Source organism: Microtus pennsylvanicus, chromosome 16, assembly GCF_037038515.1.
Source record: "Microtus pennsylvanicus isolate mMicPen1 chromosome 16, mMicPen1.hap1, whole genome shotgun sequence".
In the NCBI taxonomy this organism is placed as follows: domain Eukaryota; kingdom Metazoa; phylum Chordata; class Mammalia; order Rodentia; family Cricetidae; genus Microtus; species Microtus pennsylvanicus.
Window position 1 is genome coordinate 10942195 of NC_134594.1, and position 20779 is coordinate 10962973.

The 20779-nt window shown below is 45.1% G+C and overlaps 1 protein-coding gene across 1 annotated transcript in view; it reads right to left on the reverse strand.

Moving 5' to 3' along the window:
• The window catches only part of Kcnmb2 (potassium calcium-activated channel subfamily M regulatory beta subunit 2), a 248816-nt gene that overhangs the window by 26566 nt on the left and 201471 nt on the right, over window positions 1-20779 (reverse strand). Inside the window, exon 2 of the mRNA XM_075950490.1 lies at window positions 6952-7074. Coding sequence (XP_075806605.1) covers window positions 6952-7007 — 56 coding nt within the window. The 5' untranslated portion in view covers window positions 7008-7074. The remainder of the gene's footprint in view (window positions 1-6951; window positions 7075-20779) is intronic.

Consider the following 20779-nt stretch of genomic DNA (forward strand, 5'->3'; position numbering starts at 1 on the left):
TGCTGCTTACTGGCTTGCTCCTCATGCCTTGCTCAGCCTGTTTTCTTAAAGAACCAGAACCACCAGCCCAATGATGGCCCCACCCACAATGGGCTGGGTCCTCCCCCATCAGTCCCTAATTAAGAAAATGTCCTACAAGCTTGCCTACAGCTGGATCTTATGGAAGCATTTTCTCTATTGAGGTTCTCTCCTTTCAGATAATCCTGACCTGTGTGGAGCTGACATGAAACTAGCCTGCATTGAACACTGTTTTCCTGAGAGTTTGGCTTTGCCGGACTTTTCATCCCAGTTTCACATCACACTTGTTACCACCATCACAGAGTTGCCAGCCTTATCAGCGAACCAGTTTGCTTATTTCCTGTATTCAAAAGCCTAGAGTAATTGATTTGGGTAGGGAATATTTTTCAAACGTTTTTATTTTAAATTACGTGTATAGGTCTCTCTCTCTGTGTGTGTGTGTGTGTGTGTGTGAGAGAGAGAGAGAGAGAGAGAGAGAGAGAGAGGGAGGGAGGGAGGGAGGGAGGGAGGGAGAGAGAGAGAGAGAGAGAGAGAGAACAGGTGCCAGTAGACAGAATCTCTAGGAGTTTGAGTTACATGCAGTGACCTGGTACAGATGCTGGGAACTGAACAGGCTCCTCCACAAGAGCAGCAAAAGCTCTCACTGAGCAATCTCTACAGTCCTGGAGGAGAACTTCTAAGAGCTCTTTGGAGAGTCTCTGATTTATTTAGATGGCTCTTATTTTGTCCTCATGGAACCATTAAAGAAATGGTTAACTTATCTTTGTTCTGGTCCTGTTTTCCCCAACAGGAAGGCTCTGGGTGAGAACATCAGGACTCTGCAGGGGAGCCTTTGAGGAGGAGAAATTGACAAAATGCATAGCCTAGCTACTACTCTAGAAAGCTAGCCCCAGGGAGCAGAACAGGGAACAGAGACAAGAGAAGACCTCAGAAAGTGTCTGGATACAGACAAAGACAGCGGAAATGTAGAGGGGGCACTGACCGCAGATTCTGAGATACAGGAGACAAGAAAGGGGTCCCTAATTAAGGGTGCCTGTCACCATATTGATCCTTGTTAGTTAGTGGGAACTGTGATCAACACTGTAGGGTTATAATAACTGTGTTAAAATTTTGATACACAATGAAACTTAATAAATTCACCAAAATGGTTGATCAGCAAATGGGTTCTTTGTCAAACTGGTTTCAGGCAAATTGGTGACTGGTGTACTGATCTCCTGCCATTCAGAGGACCACTGGTAGATAGATACACAGCCTAGGGCTGTGGCTTAAATGGGAAGGAGGTTTGGAAGCCTGCCTCTGATGCAAGTAAGAATGGCTTAGACGTCTGTGACGGACTGAACCAAGCCTTGGAGAGGCAAAGGACTGAGAAGAGTCTCTAGGAGTTGGGGTAGAAGGGTTGAGTGCTGCTGGGGTCCAGGATGAGAAAGGAAGGCTCTTGGTTGGTGAGCTGTGCACAAGCCAGAGAAAAAGATCAGCTTGTGAAGTCCGAGAGGACATTAAAGGCAATGAAACAAGTGTGACAAGTAGATTTGCACTTTAGAAACATCATGAATCTTGATGAGGCTGGTCGTTAAATAGCCTTCCACAAGGACTATCATTATGTTGACTGTGGTATTCGCTTTTAGTGCAATAATGAAAGGAATGATAACAAGAATAACTAAAGGAATATATATTTGTGTGTATATATGTATGCATGTACGTATGGGCACAGTACAAAGAATTTATGGGCCACAAAATAAAATCAGACAAATAAGAAAGAACGCTGAAATGAACGATATGGAAAACAGAGAATCTAGTGGGTGTGGCTAAAACATTTTTCAGTGCTTGTATTAGAGAATAAGAAAGTCCTAAAATCAGTGCACTCAGCATCTAAGGAAATTAGGAACTAAGTGGGATGTTCAAAAAGAAGGACTAAGGCAGGAAAGGACCATAAGCACTCATAATGCAATAGAAGGTCACTGTAAGAGGGGCAACGGATTCAAAGGCTAATGTGCTTGGAAAGCTAAAGAAATGAATATGTCTTTGACAAGAGTGACAAAGAAAGCATATAAAGGTTGGGTAAACATGAAAAATTAAAAACCATAGTTGTGGGTACTGCATGCTTTAGAAAGGGAACAGCTAAACAACTTCACAGTGGTACATTTGGAAACGCCGAGGTATTAAACTTATTAAAAAATATACAGTAAGGCTTTGCAAATATGTAACTTACTGAAACCAACTCATAAATAGCCAGAAGGCTTAAATTATTCTAAAGCATTGAAATTTGAAATAGCTAAAGGTTTTAAATAATTCAAAGTATTTTGGTCACGGCACTAAAAAGATATAGCAACTTACAGTTGAGCTCATCCCTGAGCTCAGAAAAAGAATGCCAGCCAACCTGGCTATAAGATTGGAAAGTTCTGAGTCCAAAACCAGTGAGAGCCACATGTGATGGAAAACTACAGGCCAGCCTCATTCGTCATCACAAATATAAAATCTAGAAGAACTTAGTTCACCAAACCTAGCCGTATTTTAAAAATCAAAGTCTACCATGAAAAGCTATTACTGTTATATCTTAGAAATATAACTTTGGTCATCATTATGTTTTTATTAATATATGGAAAGCATTATAAACTGCTAATGTGATAATGTAACTTAGAAATATATTAACATCCATTCATAGTAAAAGGTATTATCAAATTAGAAATAGATTTATTTCCAATGTAATAAAAGGGAGAGAAAAACTACCTGTATTGTAGTTGATACAATTATCTAATGTTGATGTGTTAAAAAAGCTCACTTAATGAGTCAGACTGAAAATGTCCATCATCACCAGTTTTAATTTACTGAAGCACAAGCTAACATAATTGGGCAAGAGTAACAAAGGAATGTAATATTCACGGATATGGAATAAAATAAGTGAATTCTTTACCACTGATCCAGTTATGAAGAAAATACAAAAGAATGACGAGATAAATGATTGCTAAAGTTTAGCAGGGGGTTGGTGAGAGGGCCTAGCAGGGAGAGGTGCTTGCCACCAACTCTTACCCTGCCGATCTGAAGTCAAACTCCAATAGGTGTAGTGGTAGGAGAGCACCCGCCCCTACCGCTGTCCTCTGGTTTCCACAGGTGTAGCATGGCACACGCACATCCACCTCTCTCTCTCCACACACATGTGCGCATGTGTGTGCATGCACTGAGAGAGAGAGAGAGAGAGAGACAGAGACAGAGACAGAGAGAGAGAGAGAGAGAGAGAGAGAGAGAGGAGGAGGAGAGGAAGAGGAAGAAGAAGAGGAAGAGGAGGAAGGATAGTTTGCAGAGATATCAAACCAAATTTGATAAACAACACACCGTAACCTTTCCACCTATCAGCAGAAAAGTAAAATGGATTTGAACTTGAAGGAAGTGCAGTGGACTTTCTGAAGGAGATAACGCACAGATCTCCTTGGACTAGGAGGTTGTAGGTGAAAGAAACAGAACTCGTTCTTCTTGTTGAGCCAAAGATGATTGAAGTGCAGGAGCCTGGCTGCCCGTGTTTGTTTACCTAACATCTGGGGAAGGATTAGTGAAACGAGGGGCAGTCCTACTTTTTTGTCTCTCTCCTTCTGGTGCCATCCTTGGTGGGTTGGGAAGTAGAATCCTCCATCAGTGACCTGACCAGCCAGGCTGACTCTTCCGCAGCCTCCTACCCTCTCCTTAGTCCCGCTGCTTTAAGAAATCTACCACTCTTTGCTGGACCACTTCTATAAGAAGGCTTGTAAGCCTTCAGTGGCTAGCACTGCTCTGTGACAGGAGCTGTGGGGGTTTTTAATGAACTTCCCTGTTTTCCTCTTGTTAATCCATCTTCTGTCTCAGAACCCCGCCGACATTATGATTGTTCTTAAAGACTGCTTTCCCCTTCTTCCTCAAAGGTCAATGAGGAGTCCTGTTCAATCAGAAAGAGGCTTGGTGACATAGGGACTTCATCACAGACTCACTAATGAGCGTCTCCTTTAAGTTGAACAGTTTTTAACAGTCTTTACTATCACATTGAAAAGTTTGCGTGTTCTTAAAAAAAAAAAAGGACAACAACCCAGCTTTTAAACATAATTTTCTCATTTCCGTGCTTTTGCTTGTTTGTTGTTTGGTGTGATTATTGAGTATTCACCCAAAACCAGCCCAGGTCTGACAAACTGGTAATTCTTGAGAATTAAAGGCACATATAACTAGGTTGCTTTTACGCATCAGTACAATTCTCTGACACTTAAATTATAGCTTTATTTTTTGTTTTCAAGGATGATTTCAGTAATTATGGGATTTAAAGTAATAAATGCATTTGTGGAACAGGCTGTCAATGTGTATGTCCTTGGCCTACACAGTGAACAGCAGAAATAGCCTAAGGACACAGGGCCAGTCTCTGCTCCAAGCCGGCATTCCCAGCTGAACGTGTTTGGTTTGTTCACGCCTTTCCTTGACCATATCTCCACCTTTGCTGCCTGGCTGAGCAAGAGCACACGGAAGCCCAGATAGAATCAAAGAAAGTTGTGTTCAGTTCATCTATGAGCCGGCTAATCGTGATTATCAGCTTGGCGGTATGTAGAATTATTGTGGAAATGCATGCCCAAGAGTGTCTGCCTGGGTATGGGTGGTGCGTGTCTGGTGGGTTAGGGTCCCAGGCTGAGGAACAGGAAGAAAGCAAACATGAGGCAGGAAGCATAGGGAATAGCACAGCAACCTGGGACGCCACCTGGCTTGGGCTGTGCATACCCCTCTTCTAACAAGGCATTTGGGAGCCTGAGACCCTATAGCATGTACTGTGTGCACATAGAAATCTCTGAAAATGTCAACTTGCAACCTGGTGGCAGCCTGTAGTTCCCCCAGGTGCGTCAGGTCTCATGTATTTATTTTAAACAATGGTTTACATTTTTTCTTTGACAACCACCAAATAGACAATTGCCAACCCATTCATGTATAAGGATAGGAGGGCTGGTCAGACCCGAACTGGCTTGTGGTGCATGATAATACAAAACTGGTTTCTCATGTGAACTTTTAGGGAGACTCCCCTACTTAGCATCATATACCTATGTGCCTGAGTAGGAATACGATTAAAATCAGATGCATTATGGGACGGACATACATGGCAGAAAATTATTTTGTGATTTAATCTACCGATCAAAAGAGAGAACCACTCTCACCACGCCTCTTAGTAACAGGCATCTCCTCCTCTTCAGCTGGGTAAACAGAAGCTCCAGCCGGGAGTCAGGGCCTCAGGGCCTGTGAGTCAGGCATGTGGTCTCCTGCTCACTCACAATGCACTTATTTCTGATCCGCACCATTGCTTTGCTTTGGAATAAAGCTTCTTTGCTACTTTGCAATCTGTGTGAGTCTTTATTTCAATTCTTTGTATAAAAAGCAAGAACCCAGAAATACTGGGCTTGGACCCCAACCACTGGTAACAAGGGGAGGATATAACTATTTAAACCGACGTAGAGAGTCTGGGGAGACAGTTCAAGGGTAAAGTGCCTTCCATGCCAACATGAAGATCAACACCCACATAAAAATAGCCGGGCACAGTGGCTCAGCCCTGCAAACCTAGCTTCGGGTGTGGAGTGGTGACAGGTAAGCAATTGGCTACCAGTCCAGCCAATAATTGATCTCCAGGTCCAGGGAGAAACTGTACCTCAAAATCTAAGTTGGAGGGGAGGCTGAAAAAGACACCCAATGGCCTCCACACTTGCATGTCTATGTGAGCACATACAACACACACACTCATAGAGAGAAAGACAGACAGACAGACAGACAGACAGAGACAGAGAGACAGAGACAGAGAGTAAGGGTTATATAATTTTCTGAACATATTTACTCACTAAATCCAAAGGAGAAAGGGTTGAGCTGAATAACCATTTAGTTTTGCATCACGTGACCTTGCTCACTCACCCGCCTTCTTTCGTATCCTGTTTGTTCCTTCCAATCAGCTGTTCCTGCAAGCCCTCTGAAGACTCCATGAACCTACCAACTGCCTCTGAAGGCTCTATGAACATTACCAACCCCCTCTGAAGACTCCATGAACCTACCAAACCCCTCTGAAGGCTCCATGAACCTACCAACCCCCTCTGAAGGCTCCATGAACCTACCAAACCCCTCTGAAGGCTCTATGAACCTACCAACCCCCTCTGAAGGCTCCATGAACCTACCAAACCCCTCTGAAGGCTCCATGAACCTACCAACCCCCTCTGAAGGCTCCATGAACCTACCAAACCCCTCTGAAGGCTCTATGAACCTACCAACCCCCTCTGAAGGCTCCATGAACCTACCAACCCCCTCTGAAGGCTCCATGAACCTACCAACCCCTTCTGGGCCCTCTTGCAATCCAGCCTTTCTCCTGCAGTATTGCTGCCTAGAAAAGCTGTGTCCGTTTCTTGCGTCGGTTTCCTCGGTGTCCACTGTGTCCTGGACACAGCGCAAGGTTCTGAAAATTCACAGACAGCAGAGCGAAGTCTGTCTGGGTAAAGAGGATGGTAAGACTGGGAGAGGGTTCAAGTCTTGACTAGGTGTCTTCAGGAAGTGCTGTGGTTGGTGAAGTAAAGGGTGGGCGGGCGTATGAGTGTGGGAGGTCGAGTCACTTTGAATGTGGCAGCCCCATTTCAGAGGCTGGGCTCCTGAGTCAAATAAGGAGCCAGCAAACGGAGCAGGGGTATTGTCTCTGCTTGCTGACAACAAGTGCAACCTGACCAGCTGCCTCACATTCCTGCCACCATGTATCCCCCACCATGATGGACCGTATTCTCCAAGCACACATGGCAGTAAACCCCACCATGATGAACTGTATTCTCCAAGCACACACCGCAGTAAACCCTTGTTTATGTTGTTCTCAGGTCACAGCGACAAAGAGGGCAGCTAACACTATCCTCACTGCCCTCTGTAACCATCTTTCTGTAAAGTCTGCTCAAGAGCACCCAGAGTCAAGGGTTTTACCTTTTCTCATCATGTCTGTAGGATGAAGAGGTCCGGCCACTGGTCCATATAAACATCTTAAAGGATGTTGGTCCTGCCGCTCCTTTCCTCACGGTGGATGTCCTGGGGGAGTGGCAGAGAGACCTGCAGAGGACACACTGGGGTTAATTCTGTCTCTGGGGTTTCGGAACTCTGTGACCACAGCAACAACTCAGAGGTTTAGCTCTCTCGAACAATCCTAGGCTTTTACACTGTGGGGTGCTGGATCTGTTCCTTGGAGAAACCCCACTGAAGCCTAGCGCCGCCCTCAGAACCTTGCATCCCATTTTTATAAGGCCCCATCCTTCACTGTCCACACCGACAGGCTGCGGAGCCTGTCTTCTGGAATCCTGGTTTTCTCACCGCTGTCGAAATAACAATGCTTCCTTCACAGTGCAGAATGAGCATGGATTCTGTCTCAATACGATGCACTTTAACAAATTTTAGTTGAGGTTTGGATACTAAAATTTGACTTCTTTCTCTTCACATTTTTCTTTACTATTCACAGATGGGACATGGTGGTGGTGCAATACTACCCACCCCTCGATTTTGAGGCAGAGTCTCGGTCTGCAGTCCAGCCTGGCCTCAAACTCATGAATCTCCTGCCTCAGCTCCCCAAGTGCTGGGACCGCAGGAAAGCCTTGTCCCTAAGGTGTGTAGTTGCCAGTGTAGGCAACAGATCAGCCACATGTGCCCAGCTGCCTGACCTCCTGGATCTGGAAGAAGGAGATGCCAGGCATGTGGCGTTCTTTGGTTTGGGTTTTGGGAAAGGTTCCCTAGTCTTTAAATGGCACCAAAGTAAACTATTTATCAGTATTTTATACCTTCATTCTCTTTAAGAAAGAAAGATTTCTTCTTCTAGTTTTTCTTTTTTTTCTCTTTATTTATGTGTGTGTGTCTATGTGGCACGTGTGTGCTTGGGTGAAGGTGCCCAGAAACCAGAGAAGGCATCAGATCTCCTGGAGCTAGAGGTACAGGCAGTTGTGAGCTGCCTGATGTGGGTGCTGGAAACCAAACGTAGGTCCTTTCTGTGCCATCTCTCCAGCCCTTTGCTTAGTAATTTTCTAGAGAGACAGAAACACAACATTTAAAGATAACAATCCAGCACAAAAGCTAAATGAGACTCAATGCATTAAAACCAAGGAAGGCTGAAAAGTGACCCCTTTGGTGTGCACGGTTAATAGGAGTGAGTGATATGAACTGTGAAAGAGAGGCTGGAAATAGTATTAGTGACTGGACTGTGTTCTCTGTTACACGCCTGGTACTCCACACTTCCCCTCTCTATCCTCAAGGCATGAGACCACAGCTATGTATCTGAGTTAGGGCTATGCCATGAAAGCCAGAAGAGCGGGCAGTGATGGAATTGCAAGATAACCAACCAATGACGCTTTCCGCTTCCACCCAAAGCAGGGCTCTACCCCTGAGCTGTGTACACACCCCAGTCCCTGGTTATATAGAGGAAAGGTGAGCCATGCTTCCTTCCTGAGTTCTCATTCTCTCTGCAGTGACCCCTGATGACCCCAGGACTTTGCAAAGCTGAATCAGTGGATCTGAGTGGGTCCAGAACTCACCCAGAACTCTGAATCTCTCTGGAGCTCGAGGGTGAGATCAATATTGAAGATAACACTGAGCAGCAAGGGTTCCCAGGGCTCAGAAGAAAGGGTTGGCTTTTTGTCTGTTTGACCTTGATAAAGTCACATAACCTTTCTGGAGTTGAGTGATAGCATAAAATCTGTTTCCAACTTTCCCTGGTATCCGTGGAATTTCAGACTAATTATTTAAGGTCTTTCTCAGTTCTATTATTTTGACATGCAGTTCAATGAATCTAAGAATATGGTTGGCCGTCACAGGTTGGGTTTATAAGAGAAGGCCTGGGAATTGGGCTCTTCTGAAACCCCTGGGTTGACACGAGAGAGAGAGAGAGAGAGAGAGAGAGAGAGAGAGAGAGAGAGAGAGAGAGAGAGGGAGAGGGAGAGGGAGAGGGAGAGGGAGAGGGAGAGGGAGAGGGAGAGGGAGAGGGAGAGGGAGAGGGAGAGGGAGAGAGAAACCACAGGGGTTAGTCTCCAGTGGGGATGCAGAGGTCTTTCTTGGTCTCCTAGGATAATGGAGGGATGTGACCCACCTGGACAGATTCCCTCCACAGCTGTAAGAAGAGAAGAGACTGAATTTAGGCTAGGTGTGGTAACCTGGAATCCCAACACTCGGACAGTGGAGGCAGGAGGATGAGGGGTGTAAAACACTAGAAGGTATGACATAAAACAGGGACTAAATCCATTCTTTACCTAGGCAGCCTCCAGGAGATCAGGGCGATTCGATGTGATTGACAGCGTTATATCGTAAGAATAGGACTGACTTGAACTTTGCGAAGTTATTTTAGGGTAGGCTTGTAGTCTTCACTGGCTCCTCTAGTTAGGCCCGCAAAGGGTTGGGGGTGTTGGAGAGACAAAGATAAGCTGCCCAGTTTGAGGGCAGGTGAAGCGGTAAGTTAGTTAGCCTTGCCACGCTATCCCTTACTGGCCAGAAATCCCAAGTGTTCTGAAATAATTCAAAATGAAGGGGCTGCAGCGATCCATGTCCCCTCGGTGCTCTTCTGACCGGGTGTCACTAGAAGGCACGTTGGCTACGTTGTTTTAAATTGATGCAGAAAAAGAAGATGAAAGATATGTTTATTTTAATTAACTGTCTGAAACCCACTGGAAGGGACATACTTACTGGCTGCTGAGGTTATTCCAATAAGCAGATTTGGAGTTTTCTACCCCAGTTCCTTTTTTTTTTCATGAAGACAAATCGTTATTTAAAGCCCGCTAAGTTCACCGTTAATTAAAATGAATTGAGTTTCTGTTCTTTTAAAGGCCATGGTATACAGACCCTATTTCAGGCTTCAAAAGAAATGCCCAGAATTCAAACCTTGTCAGCAGAAGCTGGCTTCAAGGTATCCTCCCCACTTGGAGACGGCCCTCTTAACCTGTTAGTTAAGGAACCCAGTTGTCCCCATGGAGGGAAGACACAAACAATTCCTTTGGGTTGCCATCAGTGAAGTGGCACAGAGGAGCATGGGAAATCTTTATAAACGTTCACAATTTTGAATCCTATGTGAAGTGGCTGTGTTAGACTGTGGGCCGGGGGAGAAGGTGGGTCAGGTCCACTGTACTGTTGTGTGGTTCTGAAAGGAAGAACCTCTGCAGTCCTGACTCATGGTTGCAGATGGGTGTGGTTTAAGACCACAGACCTAAGAGACCTGTGTCTGGACAGGGAGACAATGGCTCTGTCAGGAAAGTGCTTGCCCCGTGTCCTGAACTTGGTCCCTGGTATCCATATAAAATCTAGATACGGTGGTGTGGGTGTATAATCCCAGAACTGGGGAGTGGAGGCAGGATGATCCCTGGGACTTGCTGGCCTACTTGGCTAGTTGTCTTAGAAAACAAAGTGGATAGTTCCAGAGAATGCCCTGAAGCTGACTTCTGGCCTTACACGCAAGCACGTGCGTACACATGCATCTACACACAAAGGTATACTCCTTAGCCTTCAAAGAAAACAAGGAGTCAGCAAGAGTGGGGATGCTTCCATTGTCTCAAGGACTGGTCTAAGACCCTTTCCAAGTCCAAGTCCAAGCCCACCTTCAATGTCTCTGCTGCCTTGATTCGGATGCTGCCATTCCCTCTGCCTCTCTTCCCAACTGGGTAGCCACCTCAGATGTCCCCTTCTATGGAACTTTCTTCAGTGGCCCTGAGGAGCTCCACTCTCCCGACTAAGCAAGGAGTGATGGTCCTGTCTGCACAAGCTCCCTCTTCCCTTCTAGGTAAGGCATCAGCATCTGCAGTGCGGGTCTATGCCCGCTATGCCAAGAGAACAGTTGGCAGGAAATGGCTCTGCTGCTCTAGCAGCTTAAGAGACCATCAGATGGCTGCCTTGACTTTGGCTGCGTGTTCTGACCATGACAGCTGGCATCTCCTCAATCCTTCCCTTAGCTTGGGGTGTTCTGCTGCTTCTCAGTTTTTATTATTATTTGTTTGTTTGAGACAAACGCTAGCCTTGGACTGGTTCCATACCAGAAGATGACCTTGCACTTCTGATCCTTCTGCCTCTGCCTCTTGAGTGCTAGAAGGACAGGTGTGTGTCCTTATAGTTAGTATTTGCATTCTGGGAATTAACTCAGGGCTTTATGCGTGCTGGGCAAGTATGCTAACAACAGAGCTACATTCCAGGCTGAGAATCTCTTCAAACTGCTATGTGTCCTCTCTCCTCTTATTAACTTAGACAGAAAGTTTAGATTGCTGCCATAGCATTCAATATGGATCTTTTAGAAAGAGCAGCATGGCCTAAGAAGAATCGGAGCACGAATAGCAGACGGTCCAGCTGTTTGTGTGCCTCTTGGCATCGGCATCACCAACTGTGTGACTTTGTACAAGCCAATTAACAGCTCTGAGTTTCTGTGTAAATACGGAAGGAAAAATTCCTGCCACCTGGTGGCTTGGAAGATAAACAAGCGATGCAGGGGAACCTCAAGTATATTTGCATGTGATAGGCGGATACTAAACATTGCTTCCCATCATTTTGCCTCCCCACTACTAAACTTAAAAACAAATGGATGGAAGAAAATCCAATTAAGTTGCTTTGTACGGAGCAAATCGATTCTTTCCTGTCCTATGGGGCTGGTGGCGGTCAGAACTATTGAGATGGTAAAATCAAAATACGTCTTCATTAGCACTGAGTTCTGACACTTGTCCTGAGCAAGAGGACTGGGAAGGCGGTGCCTCTGAATGTGATCATGTGCTGGAGACAGCTCGGGGAACTATTGAAAATTTCTGGGGTTGCAAATCATCTTACCAAGTCAGGTATCAAAGGCGCTTACCGAACTTTCAGAGGACCCGGGGTCAGTTCCCAGCACCCACATTATGTGGCTCACAACCACCTATACCTCCAGATCCAGGGGATCAGATACCCTCCGACACCTCCTAGGATAGCCGCATGCATGTGGTGAACATAAACTCACCCCAGGCACATATACATACAACACAAATATAAATTACACTAATAAATCTTAAGAAAAATTCTAGTACTTGGTCTTTCAAGCCCGTCCAACCTTTTGACATCCAACATGACATTGCCATCTGCAATGTTCACACTCAGCATGACACAACTGAGTCACAAGACAGCCCACGCAGAAAATAATCTCATAATGTCTTCAGGGAATTTATGATTCTCTGTTGGGCCACCCTCACAGCTATCCTGGGGTGTGCATGCCCTGTGGCCTGCAGGTTGGACATGATTGCTTGGAAGGAGAGGAGGCTCCAGGTGTGGGTCTCTGACGTTGCCCCCCCCACCCCGATTGTGTCCAGGTAAATAAATAAATAAATACACAAATAAAGAAGTGAATAAATGAATAAATTCCACGTGCTAGTGCCAGAGCAGTACGCACAGGGGTGGGTGACTTGCAGGAGCCAGTTCACTCCTCTCATATGGGTCCCAGTGATTGAGCCCAGGTTGTCATGCGTGGAAGCAAGCGCCTTTGTCCTGTGAGCTGTCTCCATGGTTTCTACCCAGGTAACTCCGAGGGGTAGCCAGGGTGTGAAACCCTGCTGCAACCTCTTGGGTTCTGAATTTACTTAAGCGAAATCCACTGTAGACACTTCAGCTGCTCTACAAGGGCCGCTCTGCACAGTGGCTTCTGGGAGCTAAACGCTCCCAGTTGCTGGGCCTGGAGGGTACATCGGGCAAGTGTGAGTGAGATTCGGGGCTGGGGAAGTGCAGAGAGGAAGCAGTTTTAGAATGTCAGTGGCCTGGAGCTATACGTATAGGACACTCTTAATGCACTCTGCTTTATTGAGTGAGCACACAGGAGCCAAGGAAACTATTTAACACATAATTACATGCTTAATCTTGCATAAAATTATCACACTAATGGCATCACAGTGGCAATGCAAAAGGTCACTCTAAGCACAGGCATTTAGGGTTGCTTCTAATGCGTGAGGCTTTGTCTTCGCAGACAGCAAATTATACGTTCTCTCTGTAAGGGGTGAGTTGTTTTGGCTCCAGGGCCTTTGGAGGAGAAGCGAAATGCGTGGTGTAGTAATTTTAGATCAAGTGATTTAGTTTAGAAAACATTATTTATTGGGAGCAATTTTTTAATACTATTGCTGTTTGCCTCCCAAATCAGCTATATACTTTATTTTAGTTCATTTATTTGGGTGTCTACTTGCCAAGCATTTATTAAGGTGTCTTGCGCTCCCCAGTCTACTGCCTGCCGTGAGCACCAGCCCTGCCCCTAAGCACTGTGCTCTTCAAGGAGGACTCAGAAGACAAAGCAACCTCTGTCCTCTACTGGCCCCTGAGCCTCATTTTCCTAGGGGTTGCTGGACCTTAGTGTGTCTCAAAGAGTTATTGTCTCTCCACATCTTACCACCTCGCTCAATTTGCTTAATTTTATGTCACTGATTCTATTCTTCATTCATTTATTCATTCTTTCTTTTTTCTTTATTATTTTTTTTTAGGAGATTGACTTAGTGGCCAATCCTCCCTTGGTTCTTTCTAGCTGTGTCTTCCATCTCTCTCATGGGTCCCTATTTTCCACCCTTTCCTTCAGTGTGGGCTTCATCTCGAGATCTGGAAGACTGAGAAGTCTTGATGATACCTTCTATCTAACAGGAATAAGAACTTTCTTCCCTCTTGGTGTCTGGAAGGCGGAGCAAATGGCCCCATTTGCTGCTTAGACGGACAGTTAATGAGGAGCTAATGGAGAGTTAATCAGGAAGCCCATGGTTGTCGCCTTGACAAGAGCCAGACAAGTGGCAAAGTATTTCCCTGGTGTTTACTGGAAATGGTTTTCCCATAGCTGGGCGACCATTCATGGAGCCTTGGGCCTGGAGGTGAATGGTGATCGCTTGTGATCTCTGCTCTGTGACACACAGAACAAGATTGCTCATATAATTATATGCTTGATTTGTGTTCTGGGAGGATGCCAGCCCAGGATAAACGATGTACCGTTCTTTACTTGACTCCTATGAGCATCTACTCAGCAGCTCTAGGAGCAGCTTCCTTCTGTCCCTGTATGACTAAGGCCAAAACGTTTCCTTTCCTTCTGACGCTACCACCTACAAGAGAGGACTGGTTGACCTTCACGCTTTTCTTTAGTTCAGCGTTTAGTTCTTCACCTGACATGTGTGTTGAAGATATAACAATGTGGCAGGCCCCGAGTCTGCTGTTAGGGATGAATGGATGAACAGAGCTGACGTCACCACACCTCTTACAGAGTTCTCCATCCAGAAGAGGGGACAGGTGAAGTGAGACGCTGCACTGGATGGTGGAGATGACCGAGCATGCTCACGAGGAGTGAAATACATCTAATATCCCATCTCAAGTCTCAGTATCTTCCAGAAATGGCCCTTTCCAGGTTCAGTGGGAAGAACTCTGAAATTAGTTTCAAGTCAAAGCCCCAGGCCCTTGTATAGTGATTATGTTACCTAAATACATTGTTGAATTCCCTCGGCCTCATTTTCCTCATCAAGAATATGGTAGTAATAACAGGCATCAGGCAGAACTGCCACGGGCTGATTGAAAGTAATGTCTGGCATTCAGCAGGAACTCAGTAAATGTTAGGTTTTTCCACTTGGAGGAAATGGCAGATTTTTTTTCAAACTGGCCATACCAAGCCATTATGTGCGATTCATATCATTTTTAAAAAGTCCTTTTCAGAAGTGGAAAATACATTCCTACATGATCTTAATTAATCCACTATTCCATAATTCATTTCCTAATGAGCTTTTCAAGTGGATAATCACAACTGGTGTTCATTTTCCTTCCCTCTATGCTACATATTTAAAACAGCATAATTGTTAAACATTTCGCTCTATTGGGCATCACACATACACAGCTGTTGTAAGAAAACCTGCTCGTGACTCATGTGAGCCGCCCAGATTGGTACAAATGACACATTCATGCTGGAACTCTCGTTCATTCTCCGAGTCTGTATTAGCTATCACCACTATTTCAGCTAAGAATCAGGGGGAGCGAGTCCTAACAAGAGCTCTTTATGGAAAACCGGAGATGACAATGACAGCCATGAAGAATGAGGTGCTTCTATATAACTATGTAACTAACGCATTCATTCAATCCCAACGGGGACTCTTCATAGATCTCTGTTTACCAGAGAGAAGACTGACATTCAGAAAGGCAACATTTTCCCAACTACGCAGCACAAAGCAGTGCGAGGAAGAGTTTTATTCCAAGGCTGCAGTTCTCCTCCAAAGCCAGCCCTTTCATCCTGTATGTCTTTAAGAAAGCCCCATGCCAAAGCCTGCTTCAAAGGAAGACAAACTGTTTGATGAGTCCTGTGGCTATCTTCTTATTAATTCCCCGAGTAACTACAGTTTTCAGCACATCGATTTGAGAGGAGGCTAGTAGGAAAACAACAACGACAAAAACCGACCCACAAGAATAAAACACCGTGATCAGAATGCGGGTGGGCAGGCCCATGTAGACGTTACTCATAGCCGTCGTGATGGCCTTAGGTAAATTTGTTATTATTCTATCTCTGTCTTATATGAAACGAGTCGAACAACAATAGGATTTTCCTCATAGAAATTTTGTGATGAATGAGTTAATAATTTTGTTACACTCTTGGTGATAGGATGAAAGATTGTTATACGTAATACATGCATGCAGGAAACTGCATATATGTGACGTGGATATCTGCAAACTAGGTGTGTGAAGGCAGTGTGACATCATGTGTGTGAGTTATTGTCTGAATGACATTTGCAATGTCAAAGTATTGTGTATTGTGTTTATATGGAATGAGTTAAATATATGTTAAATCGATAAGAGAATGGACTTACTTTGAAAAATGGCACAGTTTAATATTATGCTGGTTAGTGTTAGCCAGCTCAAGCAATCTAGAATCACTTGGAAAGAGGGAAACTTGCCTGAATGAATGCCTCCATGAGATTGGCATGTGTGCATGGGGCATTTTCTTGATTACTAGTAGTTGTGGGATGGCCAAGCCCACTGTGGGCAGTGTTCTCCCTGGGTAGGTCATCTTGGGTTATATATATATATATACTGGGCGAGCCATGAGGAATAAACCAGATAGCAGCACTCCTTCACGACATCTGCTTCAGTTTCTGCCTCCAGGTTCTTGCCTTGAGTTCCTGCCCTGACTACCCTGGTGATGGACTGTGAGCTGGAACAAATCCATTTCTCCCCGAGTTCCTTTTGGTCAGGGGTTGACCACAGTAACAGAGACGAAAGCTGAACCAATGTGTTCAGTAGACATTCATGAATCTGTAAATATTTTGGTAAACCGATGAGTTTAATTAGGATTATTTATTGGAGCATAGGTAAGGAATTACATATAAGAGCATGGGCACCTCACTGGAGTGCCTACACCAATGGAGAAACTGTTTCCTCCTCTCCCAGCTACCCTCTACAACCTACAGATCCTCAGGGAGGGTCTCCATAATGGAACAGCAATGGCTCAGTCTGGGAGCTGCCCACAAGACAGGTTCCCCAGAACCTGCTCCTTCCCTGGCTCTTCCATCCTTTCTTTTATAATTGTTGTCTTGGTCACAGTGCCTTTTCACAGTAATAGAAGAGTACCTAAGACAGGGCATAGACACACAGAACAAACCTTAATTTTTCCAGGAGAAAGGAGTGAAGAAAAAGGAAAGAGAAAGAGTAGCATTGGCTTACTAGGAATTTGTCTGTAACAGAGGCTCTTTCGCTCCTGTTCCTCATACATAACATGAGGGAATTCAAAGAGAATAATCAAGGTTTCTCTCATCTGAAAAATACTTTCTTCTTGTTTGGCAAATTGCCACCAAGGTCCGTTCCTATGAGTTACTTGACTTCGAATCTGTCTCTGGTTAAAATATAATTTCTATTTTACGTTCTGTTGATTTCTTCAACGAAGCGCTCAGCAATGCTCATGGGAAATCTAGGGAAGTCAAGCGAGGGGAGATTTAGCACCAAATGGGAAGGCAAATAAAAGTCATTGTTGATCTTGCCAAGTGACTTGTTCAGACCTGTGTAAGACAGAGTGGAGCTTGGTCTTGCCGCCAGCCCCCTTTGTTTCTTCCACACAAAGAGGAGCTAAGGATGTGATCCTGGGAAGGTTCAGATGTCCCAGCAAGTTAGTGAGAGATACTTAGGACCAAGGGAGTACAAGCTGTGGGTGCCACCCGTCCACCACAGTGGTCACTGCATGCTCTGGGATTAAGCTTGTCCACAGCCTCTTCCACTAATGCCGCTGACCGTGTTCACGTGTGTAAATGATCTGTTCTAGTGTTCTGGAGCCGGAGTTCTCAACTTTAGGCTGGGTCTATCATGATGGCTTCTGTTCCCACCAGAAGCACAAAAAGTCTGCTTTGCTTTGAATACTCCTGTTGATAAGGTGGTGGTGTGGACCTAGGAGATCTTGGAGAATGGCTGAGTCGGAAATCCGTTGCTGCTCCTTCGCTGTCACTGTTACTAACTGGCCAACCCTTCCCAGTGTCAATCTGCATCTATAGGATGGAACTTATTGTGAGAGCTATTCTGAGGGGCTGACACTATTTGCAGCTCTTCGTTGTTGTTGTTTATACCTATTTATTTTCAGGCTTACAGAAGATTGTGTTTATGTTATAAACACAGCTATTTACTTATCCTAACATAGATAACAGACCAAGTTAATTGATACGCCAGCCATTGTCCTGACTGATGGGATTTTAGAATTCAGAAAATTAACTAATTATTAGCATTTTATTATTATATTATAATGTGCATGTGAATTGTGGCTGTCTTCAGAGGCCAGAAGAAGGTGTCCAATCCCCTGGAATTGGAGTCACAGACAGTTGTGAACCACCTGACTTGGGTCTGCTGAGAGAGCAGTGTGCTCCCTAAATGGCTGTTCAGTGTTTGAGCAGAAGCTCCATCCCAATCCCCTTTCCCCCTGGGAGTTGCCTAGTCCAGACTTCATCTCCAAGAAATCCTGCCAAATGATGACCCCTCCCCAGAGATGCTCAAGATCACTCCCACAGGGTATTTAAATTGCCCCCCAGAGAACAAACTCATGGTTTTCTGTTCTTTCTTCCCCATCTCCTCTCTGGGGCTGGAAGGCCACCCAGGAGTGTTGATATCCATTAAACTTGGGCTTTTTCTAATTTGGTTTGATTTGGTCTGATTTGGATTTTTGTGTCGGCTGAGAGGTTTATGGGGGTGTAAAATTTTTTCATTCAGCAATCTCTCCAGCACAGAATATTAGCATTTACAAGCTGAAAGATAGAGCAGAGATATTTTGAGCTAGATGCCAATTTTTTAAAAAAAAAATTAAAAATACTTATTTGCATTTTTGTGATGAATGTTTGTATATTTATGTGGACATCACATGTGCGCAGTGCCTGAGGAGGTCCAAAGGAACCAAGCCTACAAACAGCTGTGATCTGGAATGTGGGTGTTGGGAACTGAACCTGGGTCCTTTGCAAGAGCATCAAGTGCTCTTAACTGCTGAGCCATCTCTCTAGCCCCAGAGATGCCAATTTTGAGAGGGGATGTTTTGTTCTGTTTGTTTTATTGAATTGCTTCTCTTCCAGTTGTAGATAAAAGGCCATTCAGAAGCAAATCAGTCCAGAGGGAGAAGCATTCTTCTGCAGAGTGTAACAGTGAGACATTTTGGAGCCCAAAGGGCAGTGGGCAGCTGGAGAAAAGGGCATTCTAATTTCCGAGACTATTTCGACGCAGTGTGAGAGGAGACTAAAGATAAACGAAAAGGAATGTTTCTTCTTTGATGGTGCCAGGTCAAGGCAAAACCTGCTCAAATGTTTGATTCCATGGTGACAGACTGTTGAGAAATAGCAGATTAGATTTTTCATCTTTTTTTTTTTTTAATCCATAGCTTCACAGTTGTCTGAAAGACGCCGATGAGACGATGATTCAGTTAGGAGGGAGTCAGCAAATGATCTAAATGATCGAAAGGATTTGCTTCAAGAGCGCACGTTGTCTACATTTTGTAGCGTGTAATTCTGGGTTCTGCATTAGGAACTTACTATTCTAGGAGAAAGCACCTAGGAAGGAGAGTGGCTGACGGGACTGGGGCAGGGAGGAGAGCCTTGAATTCTCTGTCTGGACTTGTTCCTCAAGACCCACCCATTTGGGGAGAGGCTCCGGGCATCAGGGAGCAGAAAGTATTGCTTTTTTTTAACTCACTCTCTTTGCTGTGTGACTGGCATTAAAATAGTCAACCTCTCTGAATCCCAGTTTCCTTATCGGTGACAAGGCTGCAATGTTTGTCTCCTGTAATTGGTCTGCTTCTGAGAGAGATGTGTTGAGCGTCGGGAAATGGGAGTAGCAGGAATGGATGCAAATTCTTTCCCCCAAAGGAAGTGAGCTGGTCATTGTGCCCGACATCTGCTGGAAACCAGAACCAGAGAGCAGTCAGGGCACAGAGTTGTTTTCTGAGGAAGATGGACTTGACCCGGCAGGGAGCAGTTCCTGAGACACAGGTTAGAAGGATCCAGGTGCCAGGAGGAAAAGAGGGAAGCAAGCCAGACAGAAGCCAAGAGGCACCCATTCCACCCACTCCTCTTACACTGTCCGGTCCCTCAGCCAGCCTTTTGTCTGTATGCCCTCATCACATCTGAGAGAAGCAGCTGATCAACGGGGGTGTGAGAGCCACAGGAATCATTTGAAAATGCCTAGGAGCTACATTTAGAGTACAGAGGAGTGGGGGAGATTAATTCTCATAGTGTATATTTCATTATATGTAGCCTAATGTTCCCTAAGTATTAGCATTTCAACACGCGATAAAATTACTTCTGGCACAATGTACCCTGTGAGCCAAGGTCTGAGGTTTCCTGTGGATTTACCCTTGTAAATACCGTGCTGAAGACTCAGTGCATTCAAACCTCAGTGGCTGCTGCCGGGGGCTATTTTAGCCTCTGCAGGCCTGACTGCATCCCCTTTAACAACAAACATAAACTCTCCATTCTCTCCATGTAGGCAATAGGTCCTGTAATTTACATGAATCCCAGCACCAACTTGATGTCGCCTTCATGAGGTCTAAAAGCATCCTGGAGACAAATCTCTGGGCACGTGTTTGTGTTTGATGGGATTTCTGGATTAGCTATTGGTGTAGGAAGCTGGACCGAAGGAAAAGCAGGACAGGAACTGAGTGTCAGCAGGCATCTCTCCTGCCTCCTAACTGTGGATGCACCATGGCCAGCTGCAGGATTGCTGACGCCATGATTCCCCCTCCAGGGTGGACTGTACCCTGGAACTGTGAGCCAACGTAAACCCTTCATTCCCTAAGCTGCTGCCTCAGCTGGTCTGTCTCAGCTCCAGAAGGCTAATAGCCTTACCAGGTATGTGTTAGTATGCACTCTTAATTTTTGGAAGAGGAGGCTGAGGTTAGGAGGAATTAAGTAGCTTGCTCAAGGTCATGCAAGTCTTTTCTTATTAGTCACTTAAAAAATTATTATTCTGCCATATATTATGACTGCAGTCCCCCTTCCCTCCCCTCATCCTCTCCCTCCCACCTCTTCCCCACTCACTTTCCTCTGCCCCCCTTCACAAAAGAGCAAGCCTCCCAGGGACATCAACCAGCTATGACATAGTAGGCACATACTCAGTGCGAGAAAAAGGGTCCCACAAACAGTCAAGAGAGTCAGAGACAGACTCCGTTCAGATTTTGAAGAGGAAAAGCTAGTTAGTATGCAAACACAGATCAGTGTGACTCCAACTCCCATTGTACTGTCTCTCCCAAGTTACTTGATAGTCTCCTGACTGGTTGCTTGTTGCCTATCAGGATGGTTTGATACGACTATGCCAAAATAACTACTTCAAC